Consider the following 22102-nt stretch of genomic DNA (forward strand, 5'->3'; position numbering starts at 1 on the left):
AACCAATTCATTCCACAAAGTTTTCCACGGTTGCCTGTCTTTGTGTCGTATTGGACAGTCATCCGTTTGCATGAATAATTCAACGTCAGTGCAGCCATGAATAAGGAATTACATTTATGGGACATAGCATCCAATAATTAACTCATTCTAAATTCCAAAGACTGAGATTTTCTATTGATTTCCTGGTGAATTCATGCAAATGTCCTATTGTTGTGTGCTCAGAGAAGAGAAGGTATTGAAAGTGCTATAAATTGTCAGCAAGGTGAGACGCTGTCGAGGCCTGTCTGTGACTTTTTGTTCCCAGACAGTTGACCATAATGACCAAAACGTCTTGACATTGTTTGTCTTTCAGAGGAATAAAATGGAGCTTCATTTACTCCGTCTCAGTCCCATCATGTGATTCATTCATTCCTACCTTGATCGAAGGCCTTTAGATTGCCTTGTCTGCCTTTGTGTTTGTGTGTGTATGTGTATGCGTGCATGCATGTGTGCGAGTGTATGTGTCCTTGTGTGTGAGTGACAGAGAAAGAGTGACACTGAGGGCATGTTATGTGTCACAGTGACACGCACATCACACACACATGCGCGCACGCACGCACATCACTCACACGTGCGCTCGTGCAAACACACACACACACACACACACACACACCTCAGGTCATTTGGATTTTAGGACCCAGTGTTCATGAGAGAGATGAGATCACACCAGTCGTGGAAAAAACTCTCTTAACTACTTAAGTAAAAGTAGCAATACTGCACTATAGAAATACTGTCCAGAATTCAAAATGTACTTGAGTAGTGTGACACTTTGTTCAAGACGAAAGTTCAACAGAACCCATAGGTTTTAATTGTATTTCAAATTGCTTCATTATAAGTGTTCAACTGAACCACCCTGATCACCATTATTACATTATAAATCAACAGAAATGTCTCAAACCTGCTCAACCGATTCTGTGTTTCTGTGTTAGTTGCAGGTAATTAAAGCACAGCCTTGTCTTAATTCTCAAGTAAACGACTCATTACTTCAGAAATGAGAGGCTATAAAAAGATACATCCCTAAAGTCCATAAAAAAGACCCACAGACGAGAGGCTTGGAAGCTCAACCTGTTTATCTGTCCTCCAATGGGAGACATTAGGTTTAATGTACGCTGTGGTCATCTTTCTTGGACTGTTGGTGAGACTGCACCTCATTAACAAGAGACATTTGGTATTTGTTTTTTAGGACAGTTTTCATTCCTTCCATATCTTGTTCAATTATTCATTCATCACAGTAGTGGTGGTGAATACTGCTTCAGGCCAACAATGTTTCATTATAACTATGGAATGATGATGGAGCTATTTTCACCTCTTCCCACCTTGTCATATTTGATTTCAGTCTACTCAGCATGTGCAGTATAATATAATATATTGTATATGCAGTTCAGGAGACGTGGATATAGGCTGCCAGGCATTTTGTATACTGCTTTTACTGTGGTTGACAGTCTTATAGTCATTGCTCAATGGCCTAAACATTGATGTATAGGCCATAACTGCAATATTAACATGTATTTAATATACTGATATCTGAAATTGAGGAATTGTCTGTATGTTGTAACTTGTAAAACCACTTAAATAACCAGGCTTTCACATCACCAGGATTACTCATTTAATACATCTGGACAATACACAACATGCATTGCATATACTGTAGAAGTGTAGATGACTGAATTCCTTGTACATTTGGATGGACAGGTAAATACAAAATTAAATGCTAATTTCTCTGTTGGCTATAAGGTATTTTGAGTTGTATATTGATGCAGTTTCAAATGAAACACTGTGGCACATTGTTACAGTCATAAGAGCTGTATATATAATACACAGATGTCTAGTCTAGTGTGTTCCTACACTGATAAGGTATAGGGACTGCTATCGTTTAGGTCAGTGGTTCGCAAACTTTTCTGCTCAAGGCCCAAAAGGCATCCAGAAACTCTTTTGAGATTAGTCTTTTTCTGTCTTTTAAAAAAAAACTTCTTGATTTTTGGTAGGAAACCCACTGTTTGCAAAACACTGGATTAGATGTCCAGCGTGTTGAGGGTGAATTGGGAAAGCAGGTCCTTGTATTGTTGATGGATGGATGTGCTCTGGTCCTCCCATCCCTGACCAACAACAGACAGCTGAGACGTCAGGCTGTCCAGGGTGTCCTGAATAAAACACCAATAGAGACGAGACCTCTGAATACGTTGACAAAGTTAACCATTATTTCCATGTATTAGTCATAGCATGTCCACAGTCCACACCACACCATTTATCACCAATGTTCTCTGTAGCAGAATAGTGCACTATTGCCACCCAGTGGGTGCTAGGAGAACTACAGGCAGAGTTTCAACTACAGTATGTGGCTGTAGAACAATTTGGATTATTTCATTTTCCTTCAACTTGCTTCGCATTGGTTCTGGGGTCTGCGCGGCTACGCATGTCCTTGACTGTGAATGTCGTTGCTGTCTGGGCATAAACCGTGTGTGTCCAAAATTGTTACTTTTCAGGGAATGGAAGAAAATAACTTGTTCTTCCCATTTGTTCCACTGAAGTTATTATTTACCAAAGTCTTGATAATATCTTTCATTGATTAAATATGTATTAAAAGAAGACACAGATAATCTCAACCACTTTCAACCTGGCATGATATTTTAGGCGCACATTTAAAAAAAAATGTAACAAAAAAAAAGAAAAAAAGCAGTGTGGAGTGGACTGACATGAAAACAGCTGGAAAAGAAGGCCCAGGAAAGTGCGATAGGCATAAGTAAGTCTGTCCTATAAATAAAGACATAAAAGACCAATAATAAATCGGAATCTGATTCAAGGTTATTGCATGACAACCGATGAGGACCTGGGCAATGCATTGTTGGGAAACTAAAGGTATCTCTGATTCACCTCCGTTGCTCAGTATAGTGTTATTGCTTCAATGCTTCTAATCTACACTACACTTCTTCTTCTTCTTCTTCTTCTTCTAGCTGCGAGAGTGAAGTCTACCCAACACCAACTCGGGATTCCTGGATCGCTGCCCTCCACAAATTCCTATCCAACATCAGGTACACTACACTGACCATGATGCACATCCACAAAAATGGACAGGGCTCCTCTCTACACCAAATCTCTTTGCCGGACAGCAGATCAGACAGCGAGCTCAACGCCTGAGCTTGTAGATCTGCTATTTTCACTGAATGTTTGCCCACAGAATAAAGACGCTTTAAAGGTTCATGTGGTTTAAGCGCAGTAAGACTTTTGTCAACCACTCCACATATCCATGTGTCCTCACTAGGCATGTAATGGTATACCGTATTACTGTGGCATAAACAGCCACAGTATTTACAGTTTACACAGTGAGATTTCCGAGCTCACAGTATTTAATTACTTATCTTAATATGCGCATAATATGTATATGCTGCGCAAGTCCATCGCATCACAATGTTTTTCTCATTTGTAGATCTTTTTTTGTGCATGGTGCATGCAGGAAGTAAAGTGAAGACTATTATATTCATATTGTAGAATTTTTAAATGGTAGAGGCAGTAAAAACTATACGTAACTTTAGATCTTCACAGGTCTCTACAATCTATTTATAATAGATATATAGTTTATTTTATGGGCCATAGTACCAAAACAAGAATGATTCGGTCATAACTGCCAGGTGCAGCAAGCTGTCGTTTATGAACATTTAAAATCAGCTGTGTGCTGAGCTCTGGACAGGGCCCCTGCCCAGGCATCATGGAGCTTGGCCTGTTCTGACATCACAAATATGCCCAGGTCTGGACCTGATCACTGGACTCCATATATGGAGCTGGCCTGTTCTGACATCACATCACCTCATATTTGGGCATGCCTGACACAGAACTCCAGGAATAAAGGGACACAGAGAGACAGATACAGAAATCTCCATATATGGGCATAAAAGGGACACAGACAAAATGGAACGGGTACTCTGACGTGGGTGGGTACAACTGGTATTGCATAGCCAGGTGGGGCATGGATCTCCAAATTCCATCATTACCGACTCTGTGCTCTAGTACTGTAAAGTCTCATACCGTTACATGCCTAGTCCTCACTGATGCTCACTCTTGGAGGGATATGGTACCGATTCTATCTGCTTGGACTTTCATTCATCTTCTTTCCTGTGCATACTTCCACCTGTCCAGACTGAGTGAGGACCTATTCCCTCCTCTCATATTGCATTGTGTCACCTGTGAACATCATAGTCCACGCTGCCTGATCTCATCTGTCAACCTGTCCATTACCAATGTGAGCAAGAAAGGGCTCAGGGCTGATCCTCGATGTAAGACCACCTCCACCCATCCATCACTCCTACCGGACACCTCAACCCCGTCACACTCCCTCATACATATCCTGCACCTGCACCACTCTGACACACTCCTTTATACCTTTCCTCTGCCACTCCTGACGTCCTCATTATAATATCACACCTCCTCTCTCGGCTATTATGGTTTCTGGTTTGATTGATTGAATAGGCTACTTTATTAACAGTTTGAAAAAAAGAAGAAAGAACTAAGGCACGGTGGCACAGATCTATACAAAATAATGCTAAAAGACAAGTAAGACGCACGGACGCGGGAAGCGAACGCAGCTCGTAAATTGCAATAACAACATTTAGAATAAATTACGTACTTTTTAAAGATTTTTTTTAAAGTTTGTGCGTGCGTATGTGTTTTTATAGTTATTTTATTTTTATTTTTTTGTAATTGTTTTGTAAAAGTGTTTTCTTTTTAAGTTAAGTTGTGTGTGTGTGTGTGTGTGTGTGTGTGTGTGTGTGTGTGTGTGTGTGTGTGTGTGTGTGTGTGTGTGTGTGTGTGTGTGTGTGTGTGTGTGCGTGTGTGTGTGTATTCAATTCATAATAGGTCCACAAAGACTCTTTCTGTCCGTCTCTATACTGTACTTCATCAACACACTCAGGTCTATATGATCACAATTGGCCGTGTTCGAGGGAGAGAAGCCAAGTGGGGAGGACTATCTTAGTTTGTGGCAGTACCTGTCAGTGGGGGGTGTTGAACAGGAGGAGTAGGACACAGGTGCTACATCCTCCCGATGGGGACTTATCACTGGCAGCTGAGCCAGTATACTCCAGATATCTGCACCATTTGAGTGGGCAAAGCCTTAGCTACTGTATATTGATTATAGGGTCAATACAATTAAATTAATATATAGCTGTTACGGACCACAGTCCTTCTGAGTATGTATTATTATTATTATTAATATTGTTATGGTTAATTATTATGGTGGTATTGGTTAAGCTGGGAATAATAATTGTAACAGTATGGGAGTATTGGCATTGTGTTGTTGGAATGTATTATAAGTTGTTTATTTTTGTGTTTCATGTAAGGGTTGAGGTGAATGGAGTATGTTGGAAAGTAAGGGTGGTACTGATGGCTGGCAGTGATAAGTGATTGAATGCAGACGTGTCTGTGAGATTGATACTGCATCCAGACAGAAGAGTCACGAAGATGCCAGTTGCCGCGAGTGGCAGGAGTCTCTTCCTGGTTTTTAGCAAGGACTGTCTAAAGAGGACGAGACGCGAAGACCGTACGGGCGACACCATGTTGCTCCACGGCAGTGTTGCCAACTCATGACATGAAATGAAATAAGCCAACCCACTTCCAAAACAAGCCAAAACAAACCCAATAATATAAAATACAAAATATTTGATGCATTTATCATTATAAATACTATGTATGTCTATGATAATTAATGTATAATATGAAGCTCCACCCACGCTGCAACTTGCAGCGGGGGAAAAGCGTTTCCGGCTTTCTGGCCGACGCTGCAATGCTTCACACGTCTCAAACTCTTCTCCCTTCTGGCTCCAAAACTATGGAATGCACTTCCCATTGCAATCAGAACTGTAGACTCACTCCCAATCTTCCGTCGCAGTCTGAAAACCCACCTCTTCAGACTCCATCTCCATCTTAGTACTTGCCCTAGCCTGGACCTCCTACAGGCGTATGCATAGGCTCAACTTATGTAATTTAAGTCTTAAATAGCACTTTATGTAGACATAACACTCTATATAGTGTATACACTTATAGTTTCATTAGATAGATATTCCACTGTTAGGTTCTTAAGCTTACGTAAGATTCATGATAACAATTTTTATGTATTTGATGCATTAACATGTTTTTTGTTCTTGCTTACTGTAAATCGCTCTGGATTAATGCCTAAATATAGATTATTTCCAGGGGAGGCGCTTTCCTGTTTTTGAATGACAATCAATTACTTTAAGAGGTGAAGACACAAATAAGCTGCCAGTCAGCAAGGTGTATCGTATATAAACATAATCTAGAAATGTATAGGAATAGAAGAATCACAACTAGAATTTGCCTACCCATTGTCACCCAATTGTACCAAAGAACACCTTGTTTGTTTTTCACTCTTTGCCAAAAAGATGTGATCCTTTTTCTCATTTTTTCTACCATGATAGAAGTTTGAACCCATTCAATAGCCTATACAGTAGAGGGACTTGAACACTATTTGACTGTGTGTGTATTGTTACTTACATGTAGAATTTTCTCATAGTCCGTCTCCATGTGTTCAAGTTTGTGTTTGAGGCCACTGATTATGTCATCTTTCTCCTGGTCCAACTGCTCATGTTCTGCTTTCTCTTTCTTCAGTTCTTCCTGACACAGGGCTGAGCACATGTGCATACATTACATGCATTGCACAGCACACACAAAGGTTATTGCTCATACTTTCCTATCACACAATATCACACCTGACATTTTTCTCCACCCATTCCAACCTGCTTGCTTTCTTCAGCTCTTTTCCACACTCTCCATTGCTCTGGAATGAACTCTACTCTCTGTAACCTCACTGTTCCACTCGGGTTCCTCTGATTCACACACATGTATTCTGTCTTGCTGCGGCTAACCTTCATTCCTCTCCTTTCCAGGGCATATTTTCACCTCTCTAGCCTTTCCTATACCTGCTCTCACTACAGATCACAATGTACTCTACAAACATCATGGTCCATGGAGATTCCTGTTTAACCTCATCCATCAGCCAGTCCATCACCACAGCGAACAAGCTGGAGCCCAGCGCTGATCCTTGATGCAGACCCACTTCCACTTTGAACTCCTCTGTCACACCCATAATCACACCTCACCACTGTCTTACAACTTCCACACATTTCCTGCACCACTCTAACATACTTCTCCAGACTTTCTCATACATTCCACAGTTTCCATTTTCGGCAACCTATCATGTGCTTTCTCCAGATCTACAAAGGCACAATGCAGCTCAAAGCAAATATTCCACCTCTAGTGCTCTTCCTTGGCATGAAACTATAACCAAATGCTCACTTCTACCCTTAGTCTAACTTCCACTATATAGCCAGCAAAGTTTGTTAAAAACACTCTAAACAAACATGAAAAGTCCATAGACTGTCACTTATGACGTAATTTAAAAAGCCTGACATTGGATGGGATAGGCAAAAACGAAACTGAAACTAAACATTCTATAACAATAGAGACTTCAGGAGCGGCGGGATTGTTGTACAGTGTAGGATATTCATACCTAGCTGCTGTTGAAGCTGATTGACCTCCTGGTCCAGTCTGTTGACCTTGATGGTCAGCTCTGTCTGCATGGTCTTAGACTGGCGGCCCAGATCTGTACAGTGACATACAGGGACTTGTTTGTACCAAACTATAGTCCTTGAATTAATGATTAAAGACTTCTGTTCATTTTGGCACTTTTGCTCATGTATTACTGCGATGTACACTAGCGTCATCATAATTAGAGGCCTGCTTAAGGAGTAGTTCACACAAAAAATAACATATTTTATTTAATATTTTCTACCAATTACACACCCCATGAAGCCTTGAATTCATGGAGATTTTTAAGGGGGAGGCCGAGGGGATTGTATTTGTCTGTTTTTCTTTTCTTCTTCTTCTTCTTGGTTCACGCATTCAAACCTCTGCCGCTTCCTGGGGTGGCAGTGAATACGTCACCATCCATCATCACTGGATCAGGGAATTTTCTACTGTACATCATATGCAGTGGGGGTGTGGGCAGTGAGCCCACACAGTTTTTGCAGGAACTTCTTTTCTAGTTCATGAAAGCCATTGTCATATGGCTACTTCAAGGGAGTAGACCCTGCGTCGGTACAATACTCTATAGAAGGTATGAACAGAGACAAGACAACTGCACCTGTAGATAATAAGGTTTGTCTTATCTTATCATATTATACCTGAGCTAACATCCCTGTGTTGTTGTCTTTCATGCTGAAGTTTCTGCTCCAGGTCTCTCATGTGACTCCTCAGGCCAGCGCTGGCTGCTTGAGCTTTCCCTGCATCACCGCAATGTATGGCTAACGTACACGCACGCACGCACACACACACACACACAAACACACACACACACACACACACACACACACACACACACACACAGTCCCCCTTAGTGATTATCACATGCTTTGATCATAACACTAGCATAGAATACAATAAAACGAAACAAATACTGCGCTAGGGTAGTGTTAAAGTCCCTGCCCAGTGCCCACCATGCCACATGTGTATCCGGCTTTAATTAAGTGTATTAAGGTTGGTCATGATCCTTTTAAAGGGGGTGTAGCTTTTTTCCTTTGTTCAAATAGCTCTCTCTCAATCTCACATTTTTTAGGGGCGCCAGCGCCTCCTATATACAGGTTTAATGTTAATGTTTTTTTTAATGTTTTATGCAATTGACAATGACATCTTGTCCCCCTAACACAAACATTAAATGCCATTAACAATAAAGAGAATTTAATGTTTGTTTTGACACCGTTTGTTTTACATCACTATTACATCACCGTCCTAATCAACATGAGTAACTTATAATATTAGCGCCCCTCACTTCACATGGGTGTGATTTTTATAAACACTCACCCAGATGATCCTTCAGAATGGCCACATCCAGAACACTGCGCTGATACTTTGTTTCCAGTTCACTTTCACCTGCTGTACAACATGATATAATTACAAAAATGTATGAATCTATTTAAATCCACACACAATATTCACTGGTGAAATGCACACAATATTCACTCGTATTCACTGTAATTACTTTTTTCTGAGTCTTTCTTTATAATGGTCTTCTTTAAATTCTTCCCCTTTTTCTTTGGAGGCATGTTTTTTGGAGGTCAGTTAAGTTATACACTACTTCGGTACTTCCTTTTATTCTTTTTCCCCGAAAACGAGCTCAGTACAGTCAAAGTACACACACATCGGCCTACAGGAGGCGGTGTGTTGTTATTTGGTTGCTAAGGGTTGACTATCCCACGCTGATCGATACTTGACTTGACTGACACCTTGTACAACCAATCACAACTTTACTGGCGCACGTTTTTTTTACCACTGGACAAAAAAACGGTCCTTTGTTGTCGTGGTGACCAAAAGATACGAGCCCACCTCCCACGGTCCACCACACCACCAGCATCCATCCATCCATTCCACATTTCATTCTATTCCATATTGGCAATTGGCTTTAATGCGACTGTTCTCGGTGTATGATCTGCTTTCATTCATGATTCATTAATATATCCCTGTAAGTTTTATGAATGCTGCTGCAAAGAAAAAAGAAAGGCGTGCGCGTTCATGCGCAGACGGGCGCGCACCGAGGTGGAGGGCAGACCAGACCGCTGCCTGCGATGGGCGAGGCTAACTGAAGGGGACGTCACTTGTATGTACACAGGAAAAGCAAAAGAATGCAGGGGCCGCCGCGCGTACACGTCACGGCAGAAGGGGAACAGCAAGCACGCGAATGCTCAATTTCTTATTACCGGTATTTATAATTTATTCGTCCCCGCGGGCCGCGACAGCAGCAGTAGGCGTCCCCTGATGTCACGTTGGATCCGCTGCGTGTGATCCTCCGTCCTCTGCATGCAAGTCAAGACGCCGATCGTCTTCGCACAGACAGCGGCCACAGCACAGAGGCTCGGTTCGGCTGCATGTGTGACTGAGCGCTGCGTGACCGCAACAGAACCGTACTCCAACAACATTGTGAACCCAGGCTAGAACAGTACAGCCAGCATCTGATCTCATCTGCAAGACAAGAAAGGGGAACGGCATTGTTGAAGGGGGGTGACTTACTTGGGTTGGCCGGCCGGGGTGCTTATCGGTCAACGGAGGAAGAGGACACTGCAGGAGGTCTCTGCAAGCAGAGACATGGTGTCATTGTCCTCTAACTGAGGAGGACAAACTAGAGACTGACAGCCTTGGTCCCTGTGCACTGAAGGCAGAGACAGACCGTGCGCGCGCGCGAGAGAGAGAGAGTGGCAGAGGCACCACAGTGACTCCTCGCCGGGGGAGGAGGGTGCAGGGAGTGAGACCAGACCAGGGCAGCAGGGGAGGCGGACATCCGTCCATTCAAACCGTGTGACAGCCTCACTGCTGATGGGATCAGCGCTCCGGTAGAACCCCCGGTCCTTACCCCCTCAGGAGGAGAGGAGAGGAGGGTGTATTCACTCCACGGATCATCATCCGACACCCGGAGAGGGCGCCGTCTAGCTGTCCTCGCCGGGGGGCTTGGCCCGGATCGTGGCGGTGAGGGTCCCTCCTTGTGGCCCCTAGCAGCAGCACCCCTGCCCCAGTCGGGCCCTGTCCCGGTGGCCCCAGACATGGCAGGGAACCTGAAGAAAGGTGGGGGTCTCATCGGGATGATGAAGGACGCGTTCCAGCCTCATCACCACCACCTCCACGCTCACCACCAGCCCGGGGCCGTGGACAAGAAGACGGTGGAGAAATGTTGGAAGCTGATGGACAAGGTTGGTTTGGGAATGATGGATGGCTGTATGGATGTGCTAACGTGATACCAAGCAGCTCGTATGCTGGGCAGTGGGCGCTATGCTAACGGCCAAGCTAACTAGCTGTTAAGCTAGTTAGCTCGCCGTTAGCATACAAAGCTGCAATCTGGCTGTCTGGTGTCGCTTGCCGAAAAGGACAGATCTACACGCTGACAACGTTAGCGACGCGTTGTCAGCCTGTGAATCTGTCCTTTTCGGCTAGCGTCGCTATTGCACGATGGGGTATAATGAGCTTTACTGGCTCATAATTATGCTTCATGTCATTGTTGTCATTATGTTTTGTCCAAAAGCTAATGTCACTTTTCCATTTAAAGGCCCAATCAGTTATGCAAAAGAATGTAAACAAACGAGAAATAAAGAATAGCAGTGGAGACATGTTTAAAAAGTGGTATCCATGTGTAGCGAGATTATCGGGGTACTATAGGGTCCATGGGATTCCCAGCCAAAATCAAGAACAGTTTAATTTCACTATTATTTCTATCAGATATTAGAAGTGTGTGAGGACTATAGTGACATCACTCTCTAAACTGTCTTCTCCCTGGCTACAGTTTAGACTGGACATTGGTAGAATTCTGTACAAAATCTAATCTTCTTAACAACAAAAATCTTCTGTTATGGGGGGCCCCTGGAGCAAAATCCTTTCTAATGGGGGTCTGCGGCTTAATGCAGTACCAATTTAAGGGTCTTTGACCACTGCCCTTGGAGATGATGAATGAGAAAGCTCTTGATAAGGAGACCTATCAGCTATAGAGGGTATTTGTGTGACATCATCCTCAAACCAGGCAGTTATGCAGGAATGCCTACTAAGTGGCTAAAAACTACTTTCTGACAGCCCATACCTCCAAACAGAAAAGTCATGTCTAATTGCATTAAACGACATTAAACAATGTTAAACTCACTTTTACTGCCACTCGATTTGCCATTCACTTTATGCATGCGCTTGCGCATATACCCTCTATTGACGGACAAAAGATATTTGAGCTGTACTAAAATATTTGTAAACGTGGAGTAAAACAGACCTATAGTTTGATTCATAATAGTCCAAATATATTTTTTCCATCTCCAAATCAAATTATTTATGAATGTACAGTATGTATAATCAAAACAATCCCAGATTATTTCCATTCTTTAACAAAGAATGTTGAGTTTAAGTGGAGTGGGTGGGGTGTGACCATGTTGGTCATCTACATACTGTCAATTTAGCGCTCGGGTGGCACAGTGGTATTAAGTGCCTGCCCACCACCGTGGAGGTTGTGGGTTTGAATCTGGTTTTACCGAGCCTATACGAACACAATTGGCCTGTGTTCGGGGAGGGAATCCGGGCAGGAAGGGTGATATTCGCCACTCCACGTATTCCTACGGGCTGGGGCGGCACATGTCAGCAGCGAGTGTTGGGCAGAAGGAGTAGGATGACGGCTCTACATCCTCCCGGAGGGGGCTCCTCACGGGCAGGTGAGTCAGGGGATACAACAGCCGTGACGTGACGACACACAAATGTGTGTGGGGAGGAAATATTTTTAATATTTAAGGTTGAACATGAAGTCAGGAGGTAACTTGATGACAGTGGCCTTAAAAGTCATATACTTTGTTGTGCAACAAACAGCTTAAATAGTTGACCTGTAAGTACTGTTCACACAGCGCATCACAATTTGTTTTAAACTTTTTACATTTTCCCCCTATAATTGGGTGTTGCTGGTGCACTTTGCACCAGCAGCAGAGGTATTCTCTGAAGTACTGCATTATTGAAATCACCATCAGAAATTAGACTTCCGTTGTTGGAAACTACACTAGAGCATTGTCGAAAAGAAGGCGGAAATGTGATCATTTAACGAGGTCTATTTGGGCCTCGTCGACACAGGAGGCTCATTACACTGCCTCACTTCTCGGAAAAAAAACGAAAAGAAGAAAAAACGTGGTGGCTGCTTGACCTCCAGCTTCCTGTGAGATTCACACAGTGTTATCGAAGTGACTTGCGAGGACAACACATTCTATTGTGTGTGTGTGTCTTCTGTTCCTCATTGAGGCACCGCTGAGCTTAAGAGACCACGTCTCTCTCTTCTTTGTAAAGCTATCATTTGTTAGAATCCACATTCCATGAGTATGTTTTGCACCATTAGCATATGCGGTAGGTTGGTCAGGGCTTTCTTCACATCTGCAATATGACAGGTCATGCAAAGTAAATGCAAGAAAAGGGAAGTGACACTGCGTGATCAGTTCTCTTTTTGACATGGGGTCAAAAAGAGAACTGTGTGTGTGTGTGTGTGTGTGTGTGTGTGTGTTTTCAGTCTGGTACCTGAAAACCAAATATAGCAAACATCTTGCATCTACATTGGATTTTTGACTGATATTTTTGCTATATGTCGTACAATGAAGTACTTATGTTGGTAAAGACTTAAAGACAGGGAATGATGCTCACAGCCAAAGTTCCCACATTTCCTATTGCTACTAAAAGGTTTAGTGTGTATCGTAAATCTAAACTTTTTAACCTTATATTTAATTCACCTTCTATTATTATTATTTTCCTTTTTTCGTTTGTGCATTTTGGATTGCTGCTGTTGCACAGTCTTGCAGACCATATCTCACCAACATTTTGCTGCTTGTATCTGTAGGAGTGAGTGACAAATAAACCCTCCTTGATTCAAAGACTATTGTTTCTCAGACATTTTGAAAATAGAAGTGAAAACATTACGGCCAGAGTTGAAAGCAAACCACAGCGCTGCATAGGTCACTATAGTAACTAGATCTAAACACCTCCCACGCAAGTTAAACGTCCGGTCTCGGTAGATTACAGAACTAATTCGCCTCTCAAAAGAAACCTGCTGCCCCTAGTTTTGCAATATTTTGATTCAACTACATCTGTGTTCGTTAACATTTTAAATAAAACTGGTGGTGTTGAGTTAGTTTACAACCACATACGTGATGCTCTTACTCAATTTGGTTTAACAATTCCACTGCCTCTGCTTGAAGTTTAAACCTGGGGTCTGCAACCTTTTTTTTTTAATTAAATGAAATGAAATTTCTAAATAGTCGCAGTGTGCCATGTCAACATTAATTTCAATGATACCACATTACAAATTCCAACATATTTTGATTGTCCACGAATATAACCTTTTCCTTTCTTTTTAAATACTTTCTTTCACATTGTTATAATCATTCGACTGAGCAATGACCCACAATATGTTCCAGACTCCCTCCCCAGTGAAAGTTATGTGTGTTTTAAGGAATGTAGAATTATGTGCAGCATGTAATTTACATACAAATGTGAGGGTCTTCACTTATTTGAAAAAATATATAAACACCTACAGTATGCCACTGTGCCAGTGATCACCCTCCTATGTGCCAATGTTGGCACCGGTGCCAAAGGTTGCCTACCCCTGGTTTAAACATTAGTTTAAAAGTGTTATTGTATGAGGCTTGTTTGTAATGCAGCAATCAAAGCCCTGTTCCCAGAATCCCACAGTGATCTCACACAGTAATATCTTTATACCGTATTTGTATTAAATAGTGATCAAACGGAAATCATTAGCAAGTTGGTTTCTGGTTTTCCCTTCACTGATTAATCCGTCAATCAGAGTAATCCTGATTTAAAATTATCCAGAACCCAGTACTTTAGTAGCATAATGCACAAATAGCAGATCTACATTGGCTATTATTTCTATTATATTGGTATCTATGGCTTATGGAAACACATTTTCACTGTCAAAAAGTTGTATGTTTGGCTGCAATCCACCTGCTATGTAATAATTATATTAACATATGGTATACAAACATTTATCTAGGTTTGTGTCCTCCATTTTCCACATTTTGATTGTGCAGAAAGCTGATTAAAACTGAAGTCTGAAACGAGGAAGCACAACACTCTAATTGGCCGTTTGGAACCAATGAGCCTGTGGTTAACATGTTTTGCAACAAGAAACTATCTGTCATCATTTCACTGGCTGAGTTTTCTTGTGTTGCTCGGCTCCGTAGATTATGAATAGAAGCTTCCGACAGCAACGTTTATTGTGAGCCTACAGTATGCACTGCAGTATGTTTTTTATTTTATTATTTCAGCATCAATGGAATGGGTTGGTTGTGACTCAGTATGTTTCTGTTAAGCCCTTAGGTTAGAGGAAGAGAAGGTTGAGGAGAGAAAAACAATGGAATGTAGCTTTGCTTGGAGGCCATTGTCATTTTCACCCCGAAATTGACCTGTGGTACATGTTTGTTAGAGATATCAACATAATTACAGATACAGAAGCCATCAAACGAGTGAAATAATGGCCAATATATACTGTATATATATCAGTGACCTCGCCCTTCACTTTAGCTTCGGGACTCGCTCACATAGCTTTGTCATCCAGCATTGTGGGGGTCGAGCTAAACTGTCTAATTTTGGAATGTCTCGTTGTATTTCAGAATTTAGTTAAAAAAAGGTAGTCCAGAGTTTCCACAGATGTCCTTAGTAAATAATCTGCTTTGAAACAACCTTTTGTCATAGGACACGGTGGTGCAGTTGGTAGCGCTGTCGTCTCACAGCTAGAAGGTCCTGGCTGGGTTTGATACTTGATTCCCACCGGGCAGGCGGGCACTGGGAACGTGCTCTCTCCTCCACGTCATCAGCGCCCACCGCATGGCGTATGGAAGGGTGGGTCGGGTACCTTCTTTGATGTGGTACGCTTTTAGATTGTTTTGAAAAAGGCACCACAGTAACAGTCAACACGTACGCATTGTTAGTAAGATGTACATAAAAACATTATATAGACCGGTATGTAAGGCTACATAATGAAACTTGCAACTTAAGTGTTTGGTCATTCTGTTGCTCCTTGCCTTCCACTCCTCACATCATCCATCGGACTCGGACACAATGATAGCATAGAGGTCATTATATTACATTTGACACTTTTAACAAAACATTCAATATCAACAATTCATAATCGTGATTAAAATATTCCATAAGGGAGGAGAGTTTGAGTTGGTTTGGACATGTGCGGAGGGGTGATGATGGAGAAAGAGGAAGGTCAGATACTTAGGTGTATGGATACGGTGAGAGACATTTTAAATTATCATGCATCCCACTATAGGACATTATTATGATTTTTCTTGCCCGGCAGAAAAAAATGAAACGCGCATTTCCTCCATCTCAGCAGTCCAACCATGTCCCGCCGTTGTCCAGAAGTCAGTCCCAGTTCCAGCCATGCTACCGCAGCTTATAGCCACCACCTGAGACAATGCATGTGAATCCACTGCGTTCCAGCCATGATACTACAGCTTATAGCCACCACCTGAGACAATGTATGTGAATCCACTGCGTTCCAGCCATGATACTACAGCTTATAGCCACCACCTGAGACAATGCATGTGAATCCACTGCGTTCCAGCCATGATACTACAGCTTATAGCCACCACCTGAGACATTGCATGTGAATCCACTGCGTTCCAGCCATGATACTACAGCTTATAGCCACCACCTGAGACATTGCATGTGAATCCACTGCGTTCCAGCCATGATACTACAGCTTATAGCCACCACCTGAGACAATGCATGTGAATCCACTGCGTTCCAGCCATGATACTACAGCTTATAGCCACCACCTGAGACAATGCATGTGAATCCACTGCGTTCCAGCCATGATACTACAGCTTATAGCCACCACCTGAGACAATGCATGTGAATCCACTGCGTTCCAGCCATGATACTACAGCTTATAGCCACCACCTGAGACAATGCTTGTGAATCCACTGCGTTCCAGCCATGATACTACAGCTTATAGCCACCACCTGAGACAATGCTTGTGAATCCACTGCGTTCCAGCCATGATACTACAGCTTATAGCCACCACCTGAGACAATGCATGTGAATCCACTGCGTCCCAGCCATGATACTACAGCTTATAGCCACCACCTGAGACAATGCATGTGAATCCACCAAACACATTTCATATCGTTGCTGTCGGGCACACGTTTTATTCATACATTTACGCCCAACACGAAAAGTACAAAAGTATAGCAGATCTGCAAGCTCGAGCTTCTCGATCTGCTATACTTTTGCTGTTTTCGAATTTGAATCCTGAAAAAAACAATATACTGCAGTATATGCATTTATGCATCCTTAACCCATTTTGGGGCGGGAACCCCTTTTGGTGTTAGCATTATGTTATGCTTTAGCTATTGAAAAATAGCAGATCTACAAGTTCATAGCGCGCCACTCTGGATTTGCTATTTTTGAAAAATCGACATAGAAACATAGCTTTTTCAGAAAACTGTCAGGATGTATCCGGAGCTTTAAAGGTTGGGCAACAAATGAGGGACAATTTCAGATATTTACATACTAAGTATGTAAATATCTGAAATTATCTGAAAATGTTGATTCGATATTATCGAATCAACAGTATCAGTTTAGGTTTTCATGTAATTCTATGAAAATTACTTTACAAGTTGACTGTACAGGTCAGTGAAATGGAATTGAATTTGCATTTAATTAAAAAAAACAGATATATTTATAACACGTATTCAATGTTTTGGAGAATGCCAAATTATAACATAAGTACTGCATTATGTCATTATTTTAATGTCCAGCATTTAAAATAATCTGTTTACCTGCCTGGATCTGTCCATCCCAATCAAACCATAGGATAATGGGTTCCCAAAAGCCTGGAACCCGAATGCCCCATGATTGTCGGGAGAGACGTTTCAATTCCAAGCCCAAATCTCTCCGATTATCCTGTAGTGTGTAGCCCAGTTTAGGGGTTCTAGCATCAGTGTTGAGCTGCATTCACCATCTCTCTTCTATTTCATGGAAGGGACATGTTCCCTGATTAATTTGTAGAGTGCCCATTGTGTTATAGTCTGCAATGTATTGTATATAGAAATAGTAATCTAGGATCAGAGGTAAGACAAGAAAGTATCATCAGTCTAAACGGTATAATATAAAAAATCACACCTGTGTGACTTTGACAGTTACCGTGTGGGGGTCCCAGGGGGTCACTGTACTGTACTGTACTGTACTGTCACACCTGAAATCATCATTAATGTGTACAGTGATACTTGGTGGTGAAAACCAACCAAACGCTATTTTCGTGCTCGGACGGACCCAGCCAGCCAGCCAGGGACACACTTAGCTCCGCATAGGAGTGGACGTTGCACCACTCCAAATTAAATAATCTGTACATTGAAACCATACACACACACACACACACACACACACACACACACACACACACACACACACACACACACACACACACTATAGTGACTCATCATCATTCAATGTTGAGTTGGAGATCTACAGAGGTTTCATCATGGTGGTGTTGTGATGATACAGTGGCATGACAAAGAGGTCTAACCATCAACCAGTATTTATTTACTAGGATATGACAAAAGGTTTGGTGGCATTTCACATCAGATAATGCTGCCTTCACTAAGGAAATCAATGTTTTCCAAAAAGCAGAGTCACACCTTTACACACCTTTGACCTGGCATCCCTGTTTTGGTCATTATAGACATAAAATAATGTAAAAAAAGATGACACAATGCTGAAGTGAAATGAGGACACAACACAAACCTAAACTAAATGTTTGTATATCCTGCGCAGTTAAGTTAATAACATTATACTGTAGCATAATAACATGGCATTCAAAGGTGGATTGCAGCCAAATAAACTTTCTACAGTGCAAAATGTCCACTCAAGCAGTAATCACTACATACTGTAGATACTTCAAAGTACAGCGAATAGCTAAATGTTTTTCTATAAGCAATGCCATGTGTCGTTTGTGTTTGTGTTTTTGTAAATCTGCATTATTAAAATGCAGTTTTACTGCACTACTTTAAGTGGTTATGTCCTGTCCTGCATTCTCCTAAGGTCCATCCTGTTATATTAAACTCTGGCACAAAAATTGGCCGAAAAATGTGACATGTGTGTTCGCTTGAAAGACTTTCCAAGTGGGAGCTTTCGAGAAACACTTATTCAAGAGAGGACATGAGAGTCAGATTAGGTTGCGAGCTGAATTTAATTACATTTTGAGTTTTATGTCACTGTTAGTGTCACTGTATTACTCCCATCACTTCCTCCCGATTTGGCTTTGAGCATCATGTGTGTTCTGGGCTGTGTTCTGGTATCATTTCTAATGGTCAACCAGTCAGCTCAGGCAAAGACGTGTCAGTTAAGGCCAGATGGATCAAGAGGAGGAGTAGTTAATTTTAATTTTAATACTGAAGATGGGACAGAAATATTACACATGTCGTACATGCTGACACACACACACACACACACACACACACACACACACACACACACACACACACACACACACACACACACACACACACACACACACAGAGAGAGACAGACACCATCTGAACAATTACACAAAGTACAGTAGATCTCTGTTGGCTTTAACTCGAGCACGTTGCTCATTAACACACACACACACACACACACACACGCACACACACACGCGTTCCCTGACCCAGCAGTATTGGTATTGGCTGCTCTGACTTTGCATGTGTTATGGGGCTAATCTGATGAAATGTCAGTATGTTCAGTCATTTCAGTGGTGTTGATCATTGACACACGCCAGGCTAGTTTTATGCTCTGTGAGTTTAGGAGGTTATGGAGTCTGTTGTCTGTTTTGTATAGCTAAGGACACTTTTTTTTCTGGCTGCTTTACTGAATTTCTGTTGTTTACACTACACTAAGTACCTGCCCACTAGGTGTTTCGTGTTTGAGTCCACCGTGGTGCATCTAGCTTGGCCGAATGGCTGTGCCAACACAATTCACCCTTTGTCAAGTCCCGCCCGTGGTTGTGCCCCTCTTTGCACCCATTGGTTGCCGTTTCGTGGGTTGGACAAAAATCCTTTCTAATCTCCATCCACTACCATTGAAATAACGTGTTTTTCAGTTGCTTCGTATTGCTTTTCTCTGCACTCAATTCTTATTTTAAACTTGGTGTCAGTAAAAAGGAACATCACAGGTGCAGCATCGTGAATGGGCATATCATTTTTAGTTTTTTCCAAAAATGATGTTTTAGCAAATTCATGTTGGCACCAGGGCGGAACAAGGCAGAAAGAACCTGCTGGTTAGTCAGTCAGGGACTGACAAATTTGTCAATTGGTCTGTGTTGGAGGGAGGGAAGCCGGACGGGGAGGGTGATATTTGTAAATTGGCGCCAGCTGGGGTCATGTCGTTGGGCGATGATGAGTGGGAGGGGTGAGGCAAAGGCTTTATGTCCTCCCGGTGGGGCTCCTCAGTCCTCTCGGTGGGGCTCCTCAGTCCTCCCGGTGGGGCTCCTCAGTCCCCACTGGCAGGTGAGCAATAGGGAGCAGTGGGAGGAATTAATTGGCATAACGACGACAATCTGGGAGACATAAGGAGTTTTTGCCTAGAAAATGTGTGTGAAAAAAATAAATGCCGATCTACATCATAATGCAAGGTCACAAAGCGTCACTTTGCGACACATTGTAAGCTTAAGATATATAGGCTATTTTGGATATTTTCACTTATGACATGATGCCCAAAATGGGTTTTTAAAGGTGCCTACAGACAGTTTCACAGTCAGTACTTTAGTACAGTCAGATTTGATGTACATCCTTCAGTAAAAAAATAAGGAAGTTGAAGCATCCTCTATAAGCACGCTCCACAAAACAAAATGTCACCTAATAAATAAGGAAACGATTCCCGCTGTCGCCATTCTTTTGTGCAGCTGTGATAGATTGATTGATTGAATAATTTATTACCAGTTTGAAAAAAGAAAGTGAATATTACAGAATAGTACAGTTTAATACAAATACAATGAGTGACTCAAGACAGAAAGACTGAGGACTGACAGCCTGGAAATGAATAGAATACAATGAATATTAGAGAGGATGCGGTTTCAGATTGTGTTTATGTCAGAGAATTGCTGCTGTGTGTGTGTGTCTGTGTGGGGGCGGTGAGGCAGTCCATAAGAAAACCATCGCTAGATCTTTTGAACAAAAAACCCCATGTATTTAGTCACTGTTAAGTGTTCTGTCCAGAACCAGAAAGCCACAAGCCACCGTCTTAAAATTGGCTTTTAAAGGATACCGGTATATAAGATAAGGCCAGCATAATTGCATTTTTTTTTGCCATAATATGAAGCCGGTTGGTCTGTCTGTTTCTGTCAATTTTGCAAACTAAGAGCTGGTGGGCTGTGGTTGCATCGTGTTAGGGGTTACGTGCATGTTTTATTATGATTCTACAACAAATTCTAAATATGTACTCACACTTTCAAGATTTTCAAAAAAGTATTTGTGAGATTAGGGATCTGATATTTTGCCAACGCTAACATATAAAATGACGCAGATGCTTTCCCGCTTATAATGTCAATTGACTCACGTCCTGACTCCTCCAAGGGTCTAATGCTAGGCCCCATGTTTTTTTCCCTCTACACCAAGCAGAATTTTCAATGCATGTGTCCCAAGAATAGGGGCTCTAGGTTTAATGTGGAGTCTTTCCTTCACGCAGGTCCTCTCTCTATAGCTCTATTGACAACGCTGTGCACTAAAGATAAGTGGTATTATCTGGTATAGAAAAGAGCTGTGTTTCACCAGACACACCGCTCCTCCGCCTGACATAAATTATACCCCCCCGACTGATGCTCCCAGACATAAATGTATAGTGACTACTAACCAGTGGGTCCTTTCTACTGCCTATAGTGTCTTTATTGTCTCCACCAGGCCGAAGGCATGGGGAGAGTATGTTTTGCACTCTGTCCGTCTGTCTGTGAACAGCTAATCTCCGGCACTATTGGCTTGATCGCAGCCAGACTGTGCACAAACACTCCCTGGAACAGCTGAACCTCTGCCCCCAAAAATTCATGAACATCAAGCGTGGAATTTCCGTGGAATGTTGCACGCACAGTCTCACTAGGCAGAGGAAGAAATGTCATATGAAAATGTTCAAATCAGCCTCATGGTGGCTCTATAAATGTTTTGACCTATAACTGATCTGTGTAAAACGTTGTATTCACACTCCCTAGAGGAAAGATCTTTGCCCTGCATTTTTCACAGCTACACTTCATAGCGCCACCAGAACGCTGATTTATTTTAAACACAATTTTGGATATTACTCCTTCAGATTTTATCTAAATTCCACGCAAATCGGTACACATTATCTCTATAGTCATGTGATCAAGACGGGTCCGTTTTGATTTCTCATATTCCATCCCGATTGGCTAACATTGACATCTATAGCTTGCAGGAGTGGCCTGTTTTGTACAAAATGCCGCAAATCCATGGACACAGCATCCTATTGCGGTGAAACAGTGAGTGCACGCACATTCCCA

General features: G+C 42.2%; 2 protein-coding genes across 2 annotated transcripts in view; one reads left to right on the forward strand and one right to left on the reverse strand.

Moving 5' to 3' along the window:
• Positions 1-1736: 1736 nt before the first annotated feature.
• On the reverse strand, positions 1737-10241 carry drc12 (dynein regulatory complex subunit 12 homolog). The gene is made up of 6 exons (XM_080772616.1): positions 10108-10241; positions 8905-8976; positions 8229-8348; positions 7556-7648; positions 6541-6671; positions 1737-2180 (listed from the first exon to the last, which is right to left on the reverse strand). The coding sequence occupies exons 3-6, from the start codon at positions 8287-8289 to the stop codon at positions 2052-2054; spliced, it is 414 nt and encodes a 137-aa protein (XP_080628742.1). The 5' UTR covers positions 8290-8348; positions 8905-8976; positions 10108-10241; the 3' UTR covers positions 1737-2051.
• A 385-nt stretch (positions 10242-10626) lies between these two features.
• The window catches only part of cbl (Cbl proto-oncogene, E3 ubiquitin protein ligase), a 68046-nt gene continuing 56570 nt past the window's right edge, over positions 10627-22102 (forward strand). The window contains exon 1 of the mRNA XM_080772614.1: positions 10627-10781. Coding sequence (XP_080628740.1) covers positions 10635-10781 — 147 coding nt within the window. The 5' untranslated portion in view covers positions 10627-10634. The remainder of the gene's footprint in view (positions 10782-22102) is intronic.

This window comes from Protomyctophum bolini (assembly GCF_963924005.1).
Source record: "Protomyctophum bolini genome assembly, chromosome: 9".
NCBI lineage: Eukaryota > Metazoa > Chordata > Actinopteri > Myctophiformes > Myctophidae > Protomyctophum > Protomyctophum bolini.

Bases quoted from the DNA above. Each gene is read 5' to 3' on its own strand.
- drc12 (XM_080772616.1), bottom strand. From the start codon at position 8,289: ATGAGAGACCTGGAGCAGAAACTTCAGCATGAAAGACAACAACACAGG. The intron at 6,672-7,555 runs GTATGAATATCC...ACATGTGCTCAG, and splicing joins TCAGCTTCAACAGCAGCTAG to CCCTGTGTCAGGAAGAACTG. The intron at 2,181-6,540 runs GTAAGTAACAAT...TGTTTTATTCAG, and splicing joins ACTATGAGAAAATTCTACAT to GACACCCTGGACAGCCTGAC.